Raw genomic sequence first — 20,344 nt, forward strand, 5'->3', positions numbered from 1 at the left:
CAGGACTATTTACTTTCCACATGTCTGAGTTATTTACTGCGCTTGGTAAGTAATTTTTTTCTGAGATGGTTTATAACTATTATTTTGAGTTGAGCTCAACCTAGACGTCACGTTCGCCAAACGGCTCGGTGTTAGCATATTTAGCTTAGCATGCCGAATGTTAGCGAAGTGTTGGAAAAAATCAAGCCGGTGTTACGTCAATCCGCGTTTCCCCATCAGATACGTACGGTGGCCGACAGGTGCAAATGCGCAGCAAAAAGACATGCGGACAAATGAAATGCAGCAAACATAAAAATAGACGCAAACGGAAAGCAAATAAAATGCAGCAAACAAAAACGAATACAACCACAAATAAAATGCAGCAAACAAAAAAGAATACAACCACAAATAAAATGCAGCAAACAAAAAAGAATACAACCACAAATGAAATGCAGCAAACAAAAAAAGAGATGCAAACAAATGAAAAGAAGCAAGGCTTAGCTTTAATCAGTCAAACCCATTTTCTCAGAAATAAATTAAATACTTTAGTGAACCAAAAAAGTGTACAGCTATTACCTGGCTTAATATCTGCGTTTCACTTCCCCCACTGTAAAACAGGGTGAACAGTATCTGTTGGGTGATTTATGGCCATCAGATACCGTTCCCCCATGTTAAAATCACCCATCACGTACCGTTTCCCCTATGTTAAAATCAGCCATCAGATACCATTTCCCCTATGTTAAAGGGGGGGAACAGTATCTGATGGGTGATTTATGGCCATCAGATACTGTTCCCCCACTTTAAAACAGGGCAAACTTCACGAACAGCCCAACAACCCGAAGACAATCTGTTAGTGAGTGGATATCTCTCAGGTGGAGTGCAGAGAGGAACTGTCTCTTATCAACAGAAACATAAACTGGATAAGAAATGATGGATCTGAATATCAGGTTGGTCTGTTATGTAATATCTGGCAATCTACCTGTTAAACGAAATGTACTCTATCATATTACATGAACTACATGCATTGATACAGGCTTTACCTTCTCCACCTTGTACTTTGAACAATTTCATGCATATAGTATTGAAGAAAAATGTATTAAGCATACTGCATTTTGTATTGCACAACTGATATGTTAGACCTTTAAATAAGCAATGTGAATGAAAGTGACATGTGAAACATGCACATTATTCGACGTTGTAATATGTTTTGTAATTATGGTGCACGTTTTGAAATAAATGCATTTGAGAAAATCATAGAACCTTCTCTCGGATTCAACATGGTGTCCCACTGCTTTATACTGCTCTGTGTTTGGAACCTATAGCTCTTTGTGTCTACATGTGGATGTTTTTGCTGAAACACTTTTAGTTTTTGTTTGAACAGAAACCTGTTTTTTTTTTTTTTCATACATCTGCTGAGTTTCTCAGTCAAGTGGTATTGCTAAGTTTCAGCAGGCAATAATTTGAAGGAAGTGATAAAGAGTTCTTTGTAGAGTTTATTACTGTTGACAGTAACCTGCTTTGACACTCATTTGACATTAAACTCAGTTGGTCTTATTTTACAGAAACAGCATTATTTATCATATCCTGATGTAGGGCATGCACATTCCTGAAATTATATCTGTATGTATTTAAAGGTTGAAGAAACGCTCAATTGATCTGTCTGCAACACAGTGTTTGACTAACATTGATAAGACAGCTGTGTTAAATGCAGTCCTTTTCTTCTTGATCTTTTTCACAGTTATGTGCCATTTTCTCATTTTTAATTCTGTAATAATCCTTATGAACACCCTGCTGAGTACAGGGTGTACAGCCATGCAGCAGTGGAAGAACCTTGCACAGATTTGTGAGCAGGCGGCCTGACCGCTGAGAGGGCAACAGTCCTGAAGGTTTCAGTTTAATTAACTGATTAAGGGAAACTCTCCAAATCTAGAACACTTAATAGCTGTGCTTCCATTAACCATATAATTGTTCAGGTTGATGTATCAAAAATTAATTTGCTTAATGCAGGGTTTCCACAGGGTAGTGGATGGTAGTAAATAAAGAGCTGAATATCAGGTTGGTCTGATATTCAAGTTGGTCTGACATTTAGAACTTGCGCTACTGGTACTGGTACAGTACCAACAGGTACTGCGCTACCAACAGTACCTGCGCTACTCTTGGTAGCGCAGGTTCTGGGTTCGATTCCCGACCTGGGGTCTTTCTGCATGGAGTTTCCATGTTCTCTCTGTCCAGCTTCCTCCCTGGACTGTCAGGTTGATTGGTCTGAGCTACATAATCCTTAGGTGTATAACTTGTGTGTGTGCGCGTGATTGTTTGTCCTGTTTGTCCCTGAGTTGCCCTGCGATGGACTGGTGATCTCTCCAGGTTTTAGAACCAACAAAAATGATCAAACCTTTACAAGAAGACAAAAAGAATATATTGAGTGAAATGTTTTTGGACAAATTATGGAAAATAAATGTGGCCTACGACAAAGGTAAACATTTAAGTCGTTGGTGCCATTCTGTTGTGGAAATTATATGAGAAAGATGCAATTTTATATATATTGTACTATCATATTTAAAAACATTTCTCAGGTCTTTATCATTTTTTGGCCAAAGTTATAAAAATAAAGTTCCTAAGCGTCAATTTTACAAAATATTTTTTGCTGCAGTTGTGACACTATTGTCAGTAGAATTTGCTCATTGTGATATTAATGAAGGACTCTTCTATTCTATCATGTCAGCAAGTCTCAGATCTCTGAATGAGCTTTCTGACACCTAGATGAAGAATAAATTCTGTTCTGAAAGGAGAAGTGGTTTCAACCCTGGGCTAGCAGGCTACTCTTGATAGGGTGTCTGGTGATAACATCTTACGCTGTTATGTAGATTTATATATGTATTGTGAAGATATCTTGGTGGATTGTTGGGTATTAAATAGGGTAGGCAAGAATAAGCTTGGCTTTAGCCTATTCTGTTTTTTGTAAATTATGGGCTTCTTTATTGTTATTTTTGTTGTTGTTGTTTTCAGTATTTAATGTGGACAATTTACCAAAATAAAGTGATAGATTGATTGATTTATTGATTGAAGTGGTGTAACGTTCAGTATTGTTGCTTTACACCAAAAAGGTTTCCAGGGTTGAATTCAGTTTAAAATTCAAAAATACTTTATTGATCCCAAAGGGATAATAATGTTGTTGTGATTCCAATTATTCAAGACTCTTCAAAGAGTTGTTGTAACGGCTGTGGCAAGAAGGATCTCCTGTAGCAGTCTGTGTTACAGTGAATTTGAAGAATCCTCCGACTGAAGACTGTTTTTCTATGACTAACTACTAAAGAAGATTTAGAAGGTTTAGATTTTGGCTTTGCAGGCCTCTGATTACACTTGGCATCTTGTTTTTAAATGCACAGTAAAAGCACAAGACAATGAAATGAGGATTATAATAATTTGGGTGAGTGAGCATACTTGTCTCTGTGGTCTGACCAAAACCAAAACTTAAACTTCGTCATGCTGAGCTACACTAAACTGTAAAGTTTTTTTTCTTCAGTGACATTAATCTGCATTGTTGATTTCCTGTGCAGGACCCAGACCTTCAGCTCCATATGGCTGTGTATGATGAGAACATCCTGAAGAATACTTTTTACTTGGCCATGGAGAAGCAGAGACCTGACCTCTGTAGGCGCGTGGCAGACTTCCATGGCATTGTGAGTCACCTGCGGTCTTTCTTTAAAAGTCCCTTCTGTTTACAACTTGTTAATATTTGCATCAAGTTGACGACTTTACAGCAATCACTTCCTCTGAACATTCATCATGGATGTTCAGAATTGAAGGTTGGGACACGAGTTACAGAAATGATTCTTTTGTTTTAAAACTCTTTTAGGAAAATGCTACAAAAAAACAAAAATACAAAGAATTTACAGATGAGATCTTTTTATTCATTAAAAAGCATGACTGCTACCTTTGCTCCAGTTACATGTACTACATGTACTACTAACTGAGGTTCACTAACAGGATTTCTAAGGTTTTTTTGGTAACACTTTATTTGAAGGGGGGTGAAAAAAGACTGTCATGACACTTTCATAAACATGACATAACGCCTGTCATGAACATGAATAAGCCTTCATGAATATTTATGACTGTTGTCATAAAGTGTCATTCGGTAAATTATGACGCTATTAATACAAAGTTGACATTATTCAAAATGTCTTTGTTATGACAACTTGACATTAACCAAGAAATCATTACTGTTTAAACTTTACCTTGAATAACATAAAGTTACCTAATTTTTAAAGTGCAATCAGTAAAACTTTTATAACAAATTTATATCAGTAATTATTTTTTGGTTAATGTCAAGTTGACATAACAAAGACATTTTGAATAATGTCAACTTTGTATTAAAAGTGTCATAATTTACCGAAGGACACTTTATGACAACAGTCGTAAATATTCATGAAGACTTATTCATGTTCATGACAGTTGTTATGTCATGTTTATGACAGTGTCATGACAGTCTTATTCACCCCCCTTCAAATAAAGTGTTACCGTTTTTTTTAATGAGTCAAATGCTTTTTGTACAACTCCTCTCCTGGTAACTGGGGATCAGAAGAGGGTAGAGTGGCAGAAAATTGAATGAAAGTAAGAGTATTGATACTTCAACATGTTTTTACTCAGAAGTAAAAAGTAGCTGTCCAAGAAATTACTTGTAAAAAGTATTTGGTAAAACGTCTACTCAAGTACTGATCAAATTATCAATCAATTAATATTTTAAAAAGTACATAATTTTTATGTAGAAATTATGTAAGTTTTTACCAAATTACCAAAAGTTAAGTTGAAATTTTGGTATTTTAAGAACAAAATTGACTTTTGACTGACTGACTGACTGACTGACTGACGCACACACACACGCACACATGCGCGCAGACACACACACACACACACACACTTACTTGATTTTACCCTCAGGGAAACTGTAGTTCAGTCTTCCACACAGCACCAATACATCAAATCCTTAAACAATGTTGTTTTTCTGTTTGTTTGTTTTTAACATTTAGCCTAATTCTATGGTTCCTCTATTTCTATTGTATTCCTGTTAGCCAGTGAGGAGTTGAAGAGTTTTATTGCACGAGGCACAAAGGAGTTCCTTAGTCTGTTGTTCCTGCACTTTGGAAGAAGCAGTCTCCCACTGAATCTGCTTTCCTGGCTGCTGATGACAATGTGCAGAGGGTGGCTGGTGTTGTCCATAACATCCTTGAGTTTCTGTAGGGCTCTCCTCTCTGCAACTGCTGCCACAGAGTCAAGCCTTGTGCCAACCACTGAGCCGGCCCTCCTGATTTGCTTCTCCAGCTTAGAAAAGTCTGTCATAGAGAATCTTCCACCCCAGCACACCACAGCATATAAGAGAACGCTGGTGACAACAGACTGGTAAAACAACCTCAGCAGCTTTCCACAGATGTTAAAGGATCTCACCCTCCTCGTCCTGGTTTGAGCCTTCTTACAAAGCTGCTTGGTGTTGCTTGTCCAGTCCAGCTTGTTGTCCAGCCACAGGCCAAGATATTTATAGGTCTGCACGACCTCCACCTCCTCCCCTCTTATCAGAACTGGTCATGGACTGCCTCTTTCCATCCTGAAGTCAATGACCAGTTGATGACCAGTCAATGACCAGTTTGTTACCTTTATAGTTCATAGAGATAACAAAATTTAATAAATTAAATCAGGCACACACACACACAGAAAAAAAAAACATTTTTCCAGATCAGTTTCTTTCAAATTAAAACTTAGGAAACTTTAATAGAAACTGCAGGTGAAGTTTTGGTCAAAACTTGTTTGTTCTTCATTCAGTGAAGTTACTCACAGTGGGTAGAGGACCCAGGATTGTTGCTCAAGTAAAAGTAGCAACACTTCATAATAAAATGACTCAAGTAAGCATAAAAAGTACAATGCAGTAAAACTATTCCTGAAAATATATTTTTCAAAAAAGCTACTCAAGTAAATGTAATTGAGCAATTATAACCAGTTACTACTCAACTCTGCGGGGGACATTTGGGTGACATTTTTATTGTACAGTTTCACCTGCAGACAGCTTTAAATCTGTGTGCATGACAGGAAGTGTGTATGTACAATTCCAGGTTTGCCCACTGGCTCACTATGGCTGCTACTGGGAAAACAGATTTTTGTATATGCATGTTTGTGTACACAGTTACACTAAACTACTACATGGTCACTTGTGGCTCAGACAAGCTGAGCTTTAGACTGAGTCTGATGGCCAGCTGCACCACATCTGTCAAAGGTGATTGGTGGAGTCTCTGCCTGCTTTCTATTGGCTGATACTGCATAAGGGAAAATCTATAGTATTCAGAATTACACACCAATTGAATTGTAATCTTCAATCCAGGAAACACGATCTAAATATATCAGCCACACCCACTCTTAAGACAGATGAATAATGTGGTTCTAATCCACTGGTCCAATTGTGATTGGATAGCAACCCATTCATGAAGTTTCTACAACTGTGATCTTGACACACATCACACAAAATACAATTATTCCATTTGTGTTCATTTATATAATTTCAGGCATCTTCATCTTCTTCAGATTGATAGCACTGCTGTAAGACATGGTTACTGAAATGCATGTGTAGAGCTTGGTTTGATAGCAGAACTCTTTTTCTGTCTCGCCTCCTTAAAAACCTGCAGGTTCTGGTTCCGTGTTGTGGAAGTTTGAGCGTGAGCAGCTACTCTGACTCTCACTTCGATAGCTACATCCTGCAGCCTGTGGAGGAAGGATACAAGACTGTGAATGGAAAGGTTTGTCCTTTTCTATATTAGTCTGTCAAACCTAATGCCTGTAGTCTCTGGGAAAACCAGGACACTCCCTTTCGATTTGAAGATTTTACAAAATCTAAACTTTTAGATATAAAATCTAAATGCTTAATTTTTCAAAAACTTTTTCATTTTGGCTTCATGTCTGTTTGGGTAATCTCTATATGGAATCTGTGTAGTTCTTAACACTTGTAAAAACCAAATCACTTCTATGAAACCCAAGTATTTTACAGAGGGTTTAAATAATTTTTACTCTCAGTAATAGTGAAGCCAGATGTTTGCATACACTGTATAAAATGATAAATAAGCATCGTTTCCACTCTATCTGATATCAAATCTTACTAAACTGTTAACTTTTAGGTTAGTTATGATTACCAAAATTATTTATATTTGCTAAATGTCTGAATGATCGGAGAATATTTGTGATTATCTTCAAATTCAAAAATGTACTTCCTCCTTTTTTAATGCTGTTTTTTGTACATTTGTTAAATCTGTTGCCATGTGACACTATGGTACGAAACAGATAATATAAAAAAACGTTACCATCTGAAGAAATGCACCACTCCTGGTCGAAAACAACCAATCATAGCCAGGCCAGAAAGAGGGTCTCAGCGTTGTCAGTCACACTTGTGAACGCGCTGCTCAATGTGCTTAATTGCAGAGAAACAACTCGCTGTTACAGGAAAACTTTTTATCCGATGTCATCGGTGGTGTCAGTGTAGGGTATGCATAGTGCATACACAAACATGATTTACAGTATTAAGTCCCTCCTCCTGGCTCTGTTTGGTTGTTTCTGACTGCAGCGTATTTCTGCAGTTAAGACTGGGAGTACTGGGTGACGGCAAAGGAGCTCCATTTTCTCACAGATTATCTGACTCATTCTTTACGGTCATGACACAGTGACAGTTATAACAAATATCTAGAAAACATTTTTTTTCTTACAAAAGTTACACACCTCAGCTTTAAAAGGTTACTTTATCAAAGGAAAGAAAATCCCCCTTAAACTGTGTGAAATTGTAAACCAGCTTAGATGCTGCTCTCCCTTGTTTAACACTGTGACCACTTTGGAGCAACAGTATTTTGAAAATCTTCTTGTAATGCATAATACTGCGGACCTGATGGCTTCGCTCGCAGGATGTCAAAATCCAGGACAGGCAGGTGGTGCTGGACCTTGGCTCCCCAGCTCCGATTGTGGTGCCCATTCTGTTTGAGGAAACCTTCTACAATGATGAGGAGCAGAGCTACAGCATCCTGTGCATCTCCAGACCGCTGGAGGTGGAGCTAAGCCCGGCTGAGGTCAGTCCACCGCCGGCATACTGTCTGAGGAGCCTGGAGGATGTCAGGGAGTTCCTGGGTCATCACTCCCGCAAACTGGACAGGTTCATCCACAGCTTCTGTCAGATCTTCAGAGAGCAGGAGAGGAAGGGCCTCCGATACCACATTGTAAGGGACAGTCTGTTTGCTTTATTCTTGTTCTTCTGGATTTCAAAATCACTGCTCTCTTAGTTTCACCGCTTCTGCTTTACAGCAGAGGACATCCATCACATGAAAGAGGTTCTAAGTGTTCTCTCTGTGTGTTACTGTCCCATCAGGACTCTGTAAACGGACTTTACACTAAATCTCTTCAGTGCCTGCTGAGAGACTCTCATCTGGTGAGTAGAGACCAGAAGCTGTCTGTGTAATAGGCTGGACATTTACTGAGGTTCTGAAAGCCAGTGGACAGGTGTAGGAGGAGGTCATAGGGTGGCAAGTCCTCCTTTAAACTCTCAGATGACCAAGCATTGCCAGTGGTGCAGAGTTAATCCTGCCACCACTCGCTCCAGGACCCTGGTATAATGCCGTCATGATAACACAAATTGACCTTATTGCACATGTTTCAGACGTACTCAAAACATTTGAACTCTCACAATTTATCACATGATAAATTATCGGTCCTGGTCTCCAGGACCAAACCTCCTAACCCTAACCTGGCTCAGACCATCCATGTTCTCTGGTTTTATAGTCACAGCATAGGATCCTCATCCTCAGCAGATTGTTGTGTTAAGACAAAAAGTTGCAACAAATCATTTACTTTTCTGTCCTAGAAACTCCTAGCAAAACAGGAGCTTCAGATGACTCTTCTCAAACAAGCTGTTGGGGTAACCTCATCAAATTTGACTTTTCATATCAGTTTGTTTCAAATAAAGATGTGCATGTGTCTGCCACAACAAATGTGTGAATCTTTTAAGCAACCTACCTGATACCAACATAACAGGATAACTAGAGTTACAGTAGAGGTGTATTTCTAAGGGAATGCTAAACTTCCTCTTCTTTTTTCAGATATACATCCATCATGGTATCCATGATTTAATCTTTAACCTTGTGGGGACTCTTGAATCTTGTCAGGTAAATAAATACTACTTAGCAACATTTCCTATTATTTCTTCCTGGTTTGTTTTTCCCTAAATATAAAACACACACATTTGAAAAAAACCAAAACAAATGTTCCTGCTGGCAGCTGTCTCAAATGACTGATTTTCTTCATCTTACTGGAACATTGTTTCCTTTTGGCTTTTTGAATGGAAATCGATTTATTTTTCAGCTATTTTAAAATATTTATTCTGATAATTATATTAATTTCTGTGTTTTAGTATTTTTCTATTTTCAGTTAGAAACTGATGTTGCCAACTGAAAAAGATGAATTGAGAATATTGCTAAGCAAAATACAGGGTGAGGAAAGCAAAATTAATTATTGATAAAATACTCTATGTTGTAAATATGTTATTTTTGCTATTTTTCAAGACTCTGAATAATAATTATCGTTAAAATTAAATAAACATTAATGGTCTTGTATAATAAAAAATATGATAATTAAGGAAATGTTTATATTTTTAAGTACCGGCCCCACTCTAACTTATAAGTGAGTCTGTGAAAAATCTTTTTAACTTTCATTTCCTAAATAGTTTCCACTTCCTGGTCCCACCGCATCCCAGAAAAAAACTAAATCCAGAACCTCAGCACAGATGTGTCAAATCTAGAGGTTTGGTCTTAACCAAATCTTAATCTTAATTAAGATTGTGGGATTAGGGCTGGATGTCCACCCTGAAGCACTTTGTTCTGCATTTATATAAACCAGCACTATTACAACTACTATTTACAGCTCTTTCCCAAGGTAATGTCTTGTTGCAAAGATAACCCAATCTTTTGCAAAGACGGATAATAAAGAAATATTTCAGTGACATGTTTATTAGGCTATGCATAGCCCAATAAACTCACAGCATTTTTTTTTTATCAAAAGAATTTCATTTTCATACTGCTCACTGAAATTACTGAATCACAGTATTTTTTTGCAGCTGTAGGTTTTTCATAATGTTGGCATCGTGATGGTTCTCTGAAGTCTCTTCTGATTCTCTGCTCAACAGGATGCTTCTTTTAACAAAACCACCAGGAGCCTTCAGGACCTGCAGCAGAAGGACCTGGGAGTGAAACCAGAGTTCAGGTCAGCTAGTCACTCAGCTGATGGTTAACACTGTGTTCACATGATGACATAGTTAAGAAACATGTCAGAACTAAGATCCATAAGTTGGCAAGGCAAACAGATTCACAGCTAAAGAACAGTTTTGGTAAACTACAGATGAACTTAAAGTTTTTGTTTAAATTCTGCATCACAAGTCAGAACAAAGTGGTGAGAGACAGTAAGCTATTCTTCTGCTCCTTTTTTAATATGCAAGCTATGTTCTTTGGTTACAAGTGTTCTACACTTATTACGCTTCCGTAAATTTTATTTGATATTATGAGATTTTTATTTATTTACATATTTGGAATAAATAATGCAAACAAAAAAAAAAAAAAATATATATATATATATATATACACAGTGCTGCTTGAAAGTTTGTGAACTAGTTGAGTAGTTTAGATTTTTCTTTATTTTTACCATGCTTTTCTTATTTTCTCATCACCAGTTTTTGTATGTGAAATGTCAGGTTTATGTTCATCAATTCCATTCATTTGTTTTGAGGAAAATGTGGGAGTTGAAAGCAAACTAAATGAAAAATGGAATCAGTGCATCTGCAAAAGTAAATGAACCACAGCTGCACTGATAAAGACAATCAGGTAAAAGACTCAGGTGAAGCACATGTTAGTGCATGAGTAATCAATTAAGCAGACCAATCAAATGAGACGTCCTTGGGAAAAGTTTGGAGGTGCACTGGTTAAAAGGGAGAGGAAACCAAGCAAACCACTGTTGTGTCAAGGCATAAAGACCAGATCAACAATGCCGAGAGGGAGGGAGACATCTGAGGACGTCAGGAAGAAGGTGGTGACAGCCCATCAGACTGGGGAAAGGTATAAGACCATCTCCAAAAGATTCCAGCTTCATCCATCCACTGTAAGACAAATCATTTACAAATGGAGGGCACTAGGCATCACTACAACTCTGCCCAGATGTGGACGGCCGTCAAAACTTTCACAAAGAAGCATCAGAAAAATAATAATGCAGGTAAAGGCCAACCCACACATCACCTCCAGAGAGTTGCAGACCTCTCTGTCAGCGTCTGGGATAAATGTACATGCGTGTACAATCAGGCAAAATATCAATAGACATGGCATTCATGGGAGAGTTGCGAGAAGGAAGCCTCTGCTCTCAAGAAAGAACAAAGCTGCACGTTTAAAGTTTGCCAGAGAACACTTGGACAAACCAGAGGCTTTCTGAAAGTCCATTCTCTGGACGGATGAGTCCAAAATTTAATTATTTGGCCACAATCACAGGCGCCATGTTTGAGAAAAGTAAACACTAACTTTAAAGAGAAGAACCTCCTCCCAACAGTGAAGCACGGTGGTGGAAATGTGAAAGTCTGGGCCTGCTTTTCTGCCTCTGGACCTGGACGACTCCATATTATCCAGGGAACCATCAATTCCCAGGGCTATCAACAAATTCTTGACCAGAATCTCTTGCCATCAGTCAAGGAGTTGAAGCTGGGATGGAAATGGATTATGCAACAAGACAATGACCCAAAGCATTCCAGCAAAAGTACCAAAGAATGGCTTAAGAGAAAGAAGATTTGCACTCTGGATTGGCCCAGTCAAAGTCCAGACCTCAATCCCATAGAAATGCTGTGGCAAGATCTGAAACGGGCAGTACATGCCAGATGTCCCTCCAACCTCTCTCAACTGGCAAAGTTCTGCAAGGAGGAGTGGACAAAAATCCCAAACAGCAGATGTGAGACACTTGTTTGTGGTTACAGAAGATGTTTAGTTGAAGTAATGGCTGCAAAAGGAGGTGCCACAAGGTACTAACTGAAAGAGTTCACATACTTTTGCACTTGGCAGATTTTCTGTTTTTGACAGATAAAATACTTTTGTTGAATAAATAATAAAAATATGTATCTTTTTTTCTTTGTGTTCCTTATTTGGAAGGTCCGCATTACAATTTGAGCTTTGGATGTTCATTTTACATGATTATTATAATTTTTCTTTAGAAAACAATGGCCATGTTTGGATGGTTCACAAACTTTCAAGCAGCACTGTATATATATATATATATATATATATATATACAGGTGCTGGTCATAAAATTAGAATATTGTGATAAAGTTCATTATTTTCCATAATGTCATGATAAAAATTAAATTGTCATATATTTTAGATTCATTGCACACCAACTGAAATATTTCAGGTCTTTTATTGTTTTAATTTTGATGATTTTGGCAAACAGCTCTTGAAAACCCAAAATCCCTGTCTCAAAAAATTAGAATATTATGAAAAGGTTCTCTGAACGAGCAATAAAAATAATCATCTGAATCAACAAAGTAACTCTAAACACCTGAAAAAGATTCCTGAGGCCTTTAAAAACTCCCAGCCTGGTTCGTTACTCAAAACCGCAATCATGGGTCAGATTGCTGACCTGACTGCTGTCCAGAAGGCCATCACTGATATCCTCAAGCAAGAGGGTGAGAAACGGAAAGAAATTTCTGAACGAATCGGCTGTTTGCAGAGTGTTATATCAAGGCACCTCAGTGGGAAGTCAGTAGGAAGGAAAAAGTGTGGCAGAAAACGCTACACAACGAGAAGAGGTGACCGGACCCTGAGGAAGATTGTGGAGAAGGGCCGATTCCAGACCAAATTAAATTTTCATCTCCATAAAACTTTTCAGCAGATGGAAGCATGAAGTGCTCCAAAATCTTCTGATAGCTGCTGCATTGACCTGGCCCTTGATAAAACCCAGTGGACCAACACCAGCAGCTGACATGGCACCCAGACCATCACTGACTGTGGGTACTTGACCCTGGACTTCTGGCATTTTGGCATTTCCTTCTCCCCAGTCTTCCTCCAGAGTCTGGCACTTTGATTTCCGAATGAAATGCAAAGTTTGCTTTCATCCGAAAAAAGTACTTTGGACCACTGAACAACAGTGGTCCAAAGTGCTGCTTCTCTGTAGCCCAGGTCAGGCGCTTCTGCCGCTGTTTCTGGTTCAAAAGTGGCTTGACCTTTGACCTGGGGAATGTGGCACCTGTAGCCCATTTCCTGCACACGCCTGTGCACAGTGGCTCTGGATGTTTCTACTCCAGACTCAGTCCACTGCTTCCCCCAAGGTCTGGAATCGGCCCTTCTCCACAATCTTCCTCAGGGTCCGGTCACCTCTTCTCGTTGTGTAGCGTTTTCTGCCACACTTTTTCCTTCCTACTGACTTCCCACTGAGGTGCCTTGATATAACACTCTGCAAACAGCCGATTCTTTCAGAAATTTCTTTCTGTTTCTCACCCTCTTGCTTGAGGATGTCAGTGATGGCCTTCTGGACAGCAGTCAGGTCAGCAGTCTGACCCATGATTGCGGTTTTGAGTAACGAACCAGGCTGGGAGTTTTTAAAGGCCTCAGGAATCTTTTTCAGGTGTTTAGAGTTACTTTGTTGATTCAGATGATTATTTTTATTGCTCGTTCAGAGAACCTTTTCATAATATTCTAATTTTTTGAGACAGGGATTTTGGGTTTTCAAGAGCTGTTTGCCAAAATCATCAAAATTAAAACAATAAAAGACCTGAAATATTTCAGTTGGTGTGCAATGAATCTAAAATATGACAATTTAATTTTTATCATGACATTATGGAAAATAATGAACTTTATCACAATATTCTAATTTTATGACCAGCACCTGTGTGTGTGTGTGTGTGTGTGTATTAGGGCTGTTGTAAACGAATATTTTAGTAATCGAGTAATCTATCGATTATTCTTACGATTAATCGAGTAATCGGATAAAAAAAATTATAAAATGAAATATTGGTAAATCTGGCATAATACCGGTGTTACTATCAGATATCAATATCAGTCCAATTTTCCATATTTGAGCATCCCTAACAGTTGTTTTTTGTAGTTTAGAAAACTAACCTGTAACAATAATAGCTCACTTTCTAAGTTAACCAGAAGAAAAGTTACAGAAAAATCTGAAATTATATTGAATTTAATAACAAAGAGGCAGGCTCACAAATATGCTTATAAAAAATGTCTACAATCCAGCTTTTAGTTTATGTATTCATCTTCAGTGAGTTTAATAGATTAATTAAACTCACCTTGCCACCTAACCTGTCACGCTTTGGGTTTGAAAATACGGGAAATGCCGCCTGGAGTGGGAGGAGAGGGCGAATGAACGAACATGGGGTGGAGGGGAGGAAATAGACCAGCGGACTGACGAACCGTTAGACCGGGGGACGAACACGGGGGGAAGCAATACGGGATATTTACGACACCTTCACTGGTCACACTCAGAAACTCATCTACCAGCCATGTACGATGCGCTCCGCCACCCGTTTCTTCAGACCGGGATATGAAATTTATTGTGCGGTTCGTCGGTAAAGCTACATTTACACGGTAAGCATCAGCTACTCAGCCGCCCGCCCTGTTCAGTCTATCCGCTCACCTCAGCGCTCTTCCCGCCGTTCGCTTTCAACCAGCAGCCCCGGAGGAGAAATGCTGCCGTACTCCAGGCATTCCCGTCATTTTAAGGATGCTTATTGGTTCCCCAAAAACGATAAAAAGTCGGGCATTATCATCAATCCATAAAATCTCCACGGGCCAATCTTGAAGATTGGACTTTATGCCGCTGAGACTTAGCTTTTGTCAACAACTCAGAGGCGGAAATGAGAGCTCCGCGCAACGCAAATGAAGTCCCGGCCGGAACACGGTGCGCTAACTAATAAAACATAAATTAACGAAGCTTCGAGGCAGGTAAATTTTCCTCGAGGAATTTTAGTAATCGAGGTACTCGAATCATTCGAGGAATCGTTTCAGCCCTAGTGTGTATATATATATATATATATATATATATATATATATATATAATGAACATGCAGACATGAAGTGCTCAGTTCACACAGTGAAGGGTCTGTCTGAGATTCCCCATGTTCTCCGCTGCTGCCCTTTCTTCCTCCAGTATGAATTTGTCTCGGGCAAAGAGACAACTGAGTCAGCTCAACCAACAGACCTCCCCCCTCCTCAAAGTGTTGTGTCTGCGCAGAGTCGTCCTCACTGCCACCCAGACACCCAGACGCACAGGTAAGCATGACAGTGGGCGTGTGTTTAGATATCTACTGGAGATGCTCATGTGTCCATGTAAGGACTTACTTTAGAGGAAAAATGGTACTAATCCAGTCTCATAAGATATTGGAGCAATCTACCTAGAGATCCGATTCTGCCAGTTTTAGAATGACACCGTAAAAAATATAATATTAAAAAGGTTACACGTAACCACATCACAGCATTTGCAATCCTGAATCAGACTAAAGTTCACTCAGTATGGGAGGGGATGCAAAGTGTGCAGTCCCAGTGGTAAAATGGAACATTTTGACCAAAATAAAAGTCTAACTAAGATTAATTATTTTATTCATCCAATTGAATCTGTTTAAAAATAGATTCTGCTGTGTTTTCTTATGTCTTTTAGAGGAACCACTGAACCAAAACATGGGGGGAAAAACACCTAATTTCAAACATGGCGGTTTAAATAAGTAATATTTATGTGCTTTGGTTTACAAAAGGTTATTAGTGCAAGGAAACTGCTTTTATTAAAGATCTAATCAAGATAAAATGATTCTTGAAAGAAGCTGTGTGTGCAGTCTGAGTGAATTAGTCTGGAACCTTTCTCAGCAGCAGCCTGACCTCTCTGTAATCAGATCAGCAGGCAGTACAGTGCCCGCTGTGTCAGCTGCCGATCTGTTTGTTCAGTTTGTTTTGACTCACAGCAGCTTTACTGTTTGTGTTCAGAATGGCATGATCATTTCTAATTTGTGTTAGTCAAAAGGCCAATTTAGGCATTTGCTTTGGACACCAGGGAGAAGAGCTGTTGGTGTCAGGAATGCAGCGATTTAAAAGCAGTCTGAATGGATAAAATCATTGTTTTGTTTTTTTCTTTAGAGAAGGAAGTTGATTTGTTGAATTGTGTTGCTCTTTCCCTCCAGTGAGTATCGAAGCCGTGAGTGCAGATGATCTCCTCTCTGTTGTCCTTTACCTTTTGGTCAAGACTGAAATCCCCAACTGGTGAGCATGGAGAAGATCCACTAGGAATGTTTTCCCTATATTTAAAGTAAAACAACTGAAATAACCCCAGCAGGCAGAAAACGCCCTCTCAAGGGTGAACTCATTCTGAAAAACAAACATGTTTGTTAACTTTTAAGCCTCTCAGATTTCTCCAAAACATGGAAATTCTCAGGTATACCCAAGAAGATTTTGAGTTTTTTTCTGAAAGACTGAAATTAATGAAACGGATTTAATTCAGATTTAACAGATTATTAATAATCTGCTTAAATAAGTTTTGCAGTGTTTAGGTTCACAGGAGATTGAAGTTTCCTTGGCAAGTGGCCGTCCGGATGCAGTTATCCAGATATATTTCTTCAAGTGTGCTGGAGGTGTTTGTCTTCGTCACTTTTAAGGGGCTGATTATTGTAACATAATGTAAAGCTCAGAGAAGTCAACTTTACATAATGATTTGTGTGAAGTTGACTTACATAAATCAACTTTACATAAAAGTTTTGAGCTTTACATTGTAATGATTTATGTAAAGTTAACTTTACATAAATCATTATGTAAAGTTGACTTCTCTGAGCTTTACATTATGCAACATAATGTAAAGCTCAGAGAAGTCAACTTTACATAATGATTTATGTAAAGTTAACTTCTCTGAGCTTTACATTATGTTACAATAATATTCTCTCAAACATACCTGGATTCTTGTTTATTGCTTGTTTGAGCAATCCTTTAATCTTCATGACAACCATTCAGTTGTGCAGAACGCTTAGAGGGTATCCAGCGATGCATTCAGGGACAAAGCTTGTCCTCAGAACTGTAGTTTCCAAGCTTCTACATTACAGAACGCCCCTCACACCTCATTCCCACCATTCAGCTCCTTCAGATGAGCAACAGCTCGTCAGCTGATTGAAAACAGCTGATTGAACTGCGCATCAGCTGAGCTCATTATAGGAGCTATTTCTCAGTACAAAGCTGATACAAACCTTGTTAAAAGGTTAATAACCCTGATGTTTTGGTTATTTCCTGGAGGTGGATTGTTGGAAAGAGCAAGAGTTTCTTAAAGAGTCAGAAGCCCAGTTTCAAAGTGTTAAATTATGACATCAAATTTCTATCAAGTCATATTTGATATATATCACATTTTTACAACTAAAAATAACAGTTACTTAATTGTACTATAAAATGACATTATGTGGATGACAAACACATAATACTGGCTCTTAGATGGACCCTATCAAACTTGTAGGTTTGATGTTAGTGTCGGGTTTTATTTGGGCTTTCAGTTTCTCTTCTCTAGTGTCCTACTTTATGTGAAGATAGTAACTTAATTTATTACATTAGTAAAGATTATAAAACTGCATTGTTTGAGCATCATTTAAACTTGCATGTGATACAGATAATGTGTTTTCTAGCTCTGCAGGCTAATTGTTAAACTGTTGTGTGTTTCAGGATGGCCAACCTGAGCTACATGAGGAACTTCTGCTTCAGTAACTCCAGCAAAGATGAGCTCAGCTACTGCCTGAGCACGTTCGAGGCAGCAGTGGAGTTCATCAATCTGGGGAAGCTGCAGAACACGTGCTCTGTGAGACACACTCTGCAACGGCATGTCGGATCTCGGCAGATATGAGACGGTTTCGAGAGGGTTGCAGTTATTGTCTTTTTTTTGTCTCTTGCTCTTAGGTCACGGGTGAACTTAGAGACAAAGCTCTATTCAAGGAAAGGATGAGTCTGCTGACTCAGAACGTGGCCGCTCCCGTCCTCCGCCTGTTTGAAGTAAGCTGGAGCAGTCCGGCTTCTGCTTCCCTCAACCCACCTGTCCTTTCTGCAGGGCAGAGGCGCTGCCAGGAATTGTGGGCCCCCTGACAAAAAATTTGTTTGGGACCCCCGTGCAGCTGCTGTTACAATTTTTTGAGTCTATTTGGCCCATAAAAAGCATCATAATTTTAAAGGCTTTCATCTGCCTTGCTTTCTTTGGTTCCATACTGATAATTAGTACAATATTTACTGCTCATGAATTTAACAGCCAACAGTCCACATCCAGTATGCAAGTAGGTTGCTTAAATTTTTTCTATTAGTTTTAGATTACTGAAATATCTCCCCATGAGCAACAGTCAGGAGCAATGTGCAACTACACATAAAACAATCAAAACTTCTCAGAAATGCTGTGTAGTTGCATTTTATTCAAGCTGCAGTACATAACTTTAATAAAAAAATATGTTTTCTCCATATTTGTTAAAGCTGTCATGATGTCGTAGCAGTTTGTTATGAGACAGAGATAATCCGTGAAAACAATCAATCTCCTCCATCTCCTTCCTGAATTACTGGTTAAAGTAATGCACCGTTCTGACCAAAACAACCAATCAGAACTAGTAGGACGCTCTTATCACTGTGAATTAGCCTCTTTCACTCACTGCTAAATGTGCTAATGGTGGAGAAACAACTTATTACAAGAATGATAAGTTGTCTGCCGTTAATCTGCCGTCATTGGTAGCTATGCTAACTAAACTGAGCATTCACAGTTTGAATCTGCACAACTCTGTGCTATGCTAACTGCATCACGGCACAAATCGAGGGGGAGGAAGAATGAACAGCACCACATGAGATGGTGATTGACAGCACTAAAACTCTCCTGCCACTGACTGGCTGTTTCTAGCACAGGGAGAAGGCAGAGAAAATAGATTTTTCACAGATTACTTCTCATATCATACTGTCACAACATAATGACAGTTTTTACAAATATGTGAAAAAAATATTGATAAATAAGTGACATACTGCAGCTTTAATTTCACTCAGAAGAGAACAGGTCAGGAGGGACGTGGGTTAGAGCTGCTGCTGACTGACATCTGTTGTCAGGATACAAGGGACAAGTTAAATATATGAATATGTTGATAAATTTTTTTTCTTAATTCATTAAATGCTAGTGAAAAGGAGGCAAACGGTAGTTTGTAGCTAAGATAACTATGCAAAATGTTTGATAATCTCACACAGTCTACTCGCCGCTCATGGAGAAAAACTGGGTTATAAAATGGAAGCTTAAAAGTGTAAATTCAAGCTGGGAAAACTCCAATCAACTTGTCGGCCACTTCTATTACCACGCCCACGCTTCAATCAACAAGCACGGGCGAGCAGCCACTCCAGCCAATCACCTCGCAAGAGTTCCTTCAAAAGCACCAACAAAGCCAGGCTCTTCAGCTTTTCAGCCGTGCTTCCAGCTTACGTGCGCTTCTCTTACCTCCGTGACATTCAGCCAGCTAGTTCATCTGCCTCACCTCCTTCCGTGATCCAGGTCCCTCTGTCATTGATCCAGCTCACAGAGGTACCCTCCGATCGTCCTTCCCTGCTCTCATGGACTTAGATCCTATGATCATCCCCTCAGCTGCCATCGCGCTCCTAGACTTTCAGCATCTCCACTCCGATCTAACTGTCCCCATTGTGCCTTCCTTCGGCCTCCATTAGTGACAAAAAGCTGGGAATCGTCCGTCCCTTCCTCCTGCGCGTCGCGGACGTCTTCTCTCATGAATTCATGAATTTTTACCTGGGCCCCAACTGGGTCTAAACTGGGCTAGAATATGGGTAACAAGTGGGATTGTCCGTGGGTTCCATGGTGGCCCCACATGGGTTTGCCCAGGTAATTTAAATGGGCGCTGACTGGGTTTTGAGTGGGGCCCAGATGGGTAACTTACATGAGGCCCATCTGTGGCCCACTAGGGTCCTTTCATTAATTTTTACCTGGGCCCCAACTGGGTCTAAACTGGGCTAGAATATGGGTACCAAGTGGGTTTGTCCACGGGTTCCATGGTGGCCCCACATGGGTTTGCCCAGGTAATTTAAATGGGCGCTGACTGGGTTTTCAGTGGGGCCCAGATGCCTTATTCCTGTAGGAACAATGGGGTCTTTCTCACCTAACCTGGAAGTGAATTACATTAATAGATATACAATCTTAATCAACAAACCAAAGTATTAAAATGCTTTAGCACAAAATCTGCATAAAAAAAAAAAAAAGAGATGAAAAATGTCTTTTGGTCAAGGTTTTTATTTGGTAATTTAAAATATTGTCAGTTTTTTTTAACTCTTCAATTATAAGA

At 39.1% G+C, this 20,344-nt stretch overlaps 1 protein-coding gene across 3 annotated transcripts in view; it reads left to right on the forward strand.

The window, feature by feature from the left end:
* ankrd27 (ankyrin repeat domain 27 (VPS9 domain)) overlaps positions 1-20,344 on the forward strand; it is a 48,722-nt gene that overhangs the window by 3,453 nt on the left and 24,925 nt on the right. For all 3 annotated transcript variants that reach the window (XM_088006621.1, XM_088006622.1, XM_088006623.1), the window contains 11 exons: positions 3,537-3,659; positions 6,648-6,758; positions 7,908-8,216; positions 8,366-8,425; positions 8,858-8,911; positions 9,093-9,158; positions 10,175-10,251; positions 15,175-15,296; positions 16,196-16,274; positions 17,709-17,841; positions 17,940-18,032. In XM_088006621.1, the coding sequence (XP_087862747.1) occupies positions 3,537-3,659; positions 6,648-6,758; positions 7,908-8,216; positions 8,366-8,425; positions 8,858-8,911; positions 9,093-9,158; positions 10,175-10,251; positions 15,175-15,296; positions 16,196-16,274; positions 17,709-17,841; positions 17,940-18,032 (1,227 nt within the window). The remainder of the gene's footprint in view (positions 1-3,536; positions 3,660-6,647; positions 6,759-7,907; positions 8,217-8,365; positions 8,426-8,857; positions 8,912-9,092; positions 9,159-10,174; positions 10,252-15,174; positions 15,297-16,195; positions 16,275-17,708; positions 17,842-17,939; positions 18,033-20,344) is intronic.

The sequence above is a fragment of the Poecilia mexicana genome, unplaced genomic scaffold (genome assembly GCF_051168715.1).
Source record: "Poecilia mexicana isolate PSO_F unplaced genomic scaffold, ASM5116871v1 scaffold_6, whole genome shotgun sequence".
NCBI classification, from domain to species: domain Eukaryota; kingdom Metazoa; phylum Chordata; class Actinopteri; order Cyprinodontiformes; family Poeciliidae; genus Poecilia; species Poecilia mexicana.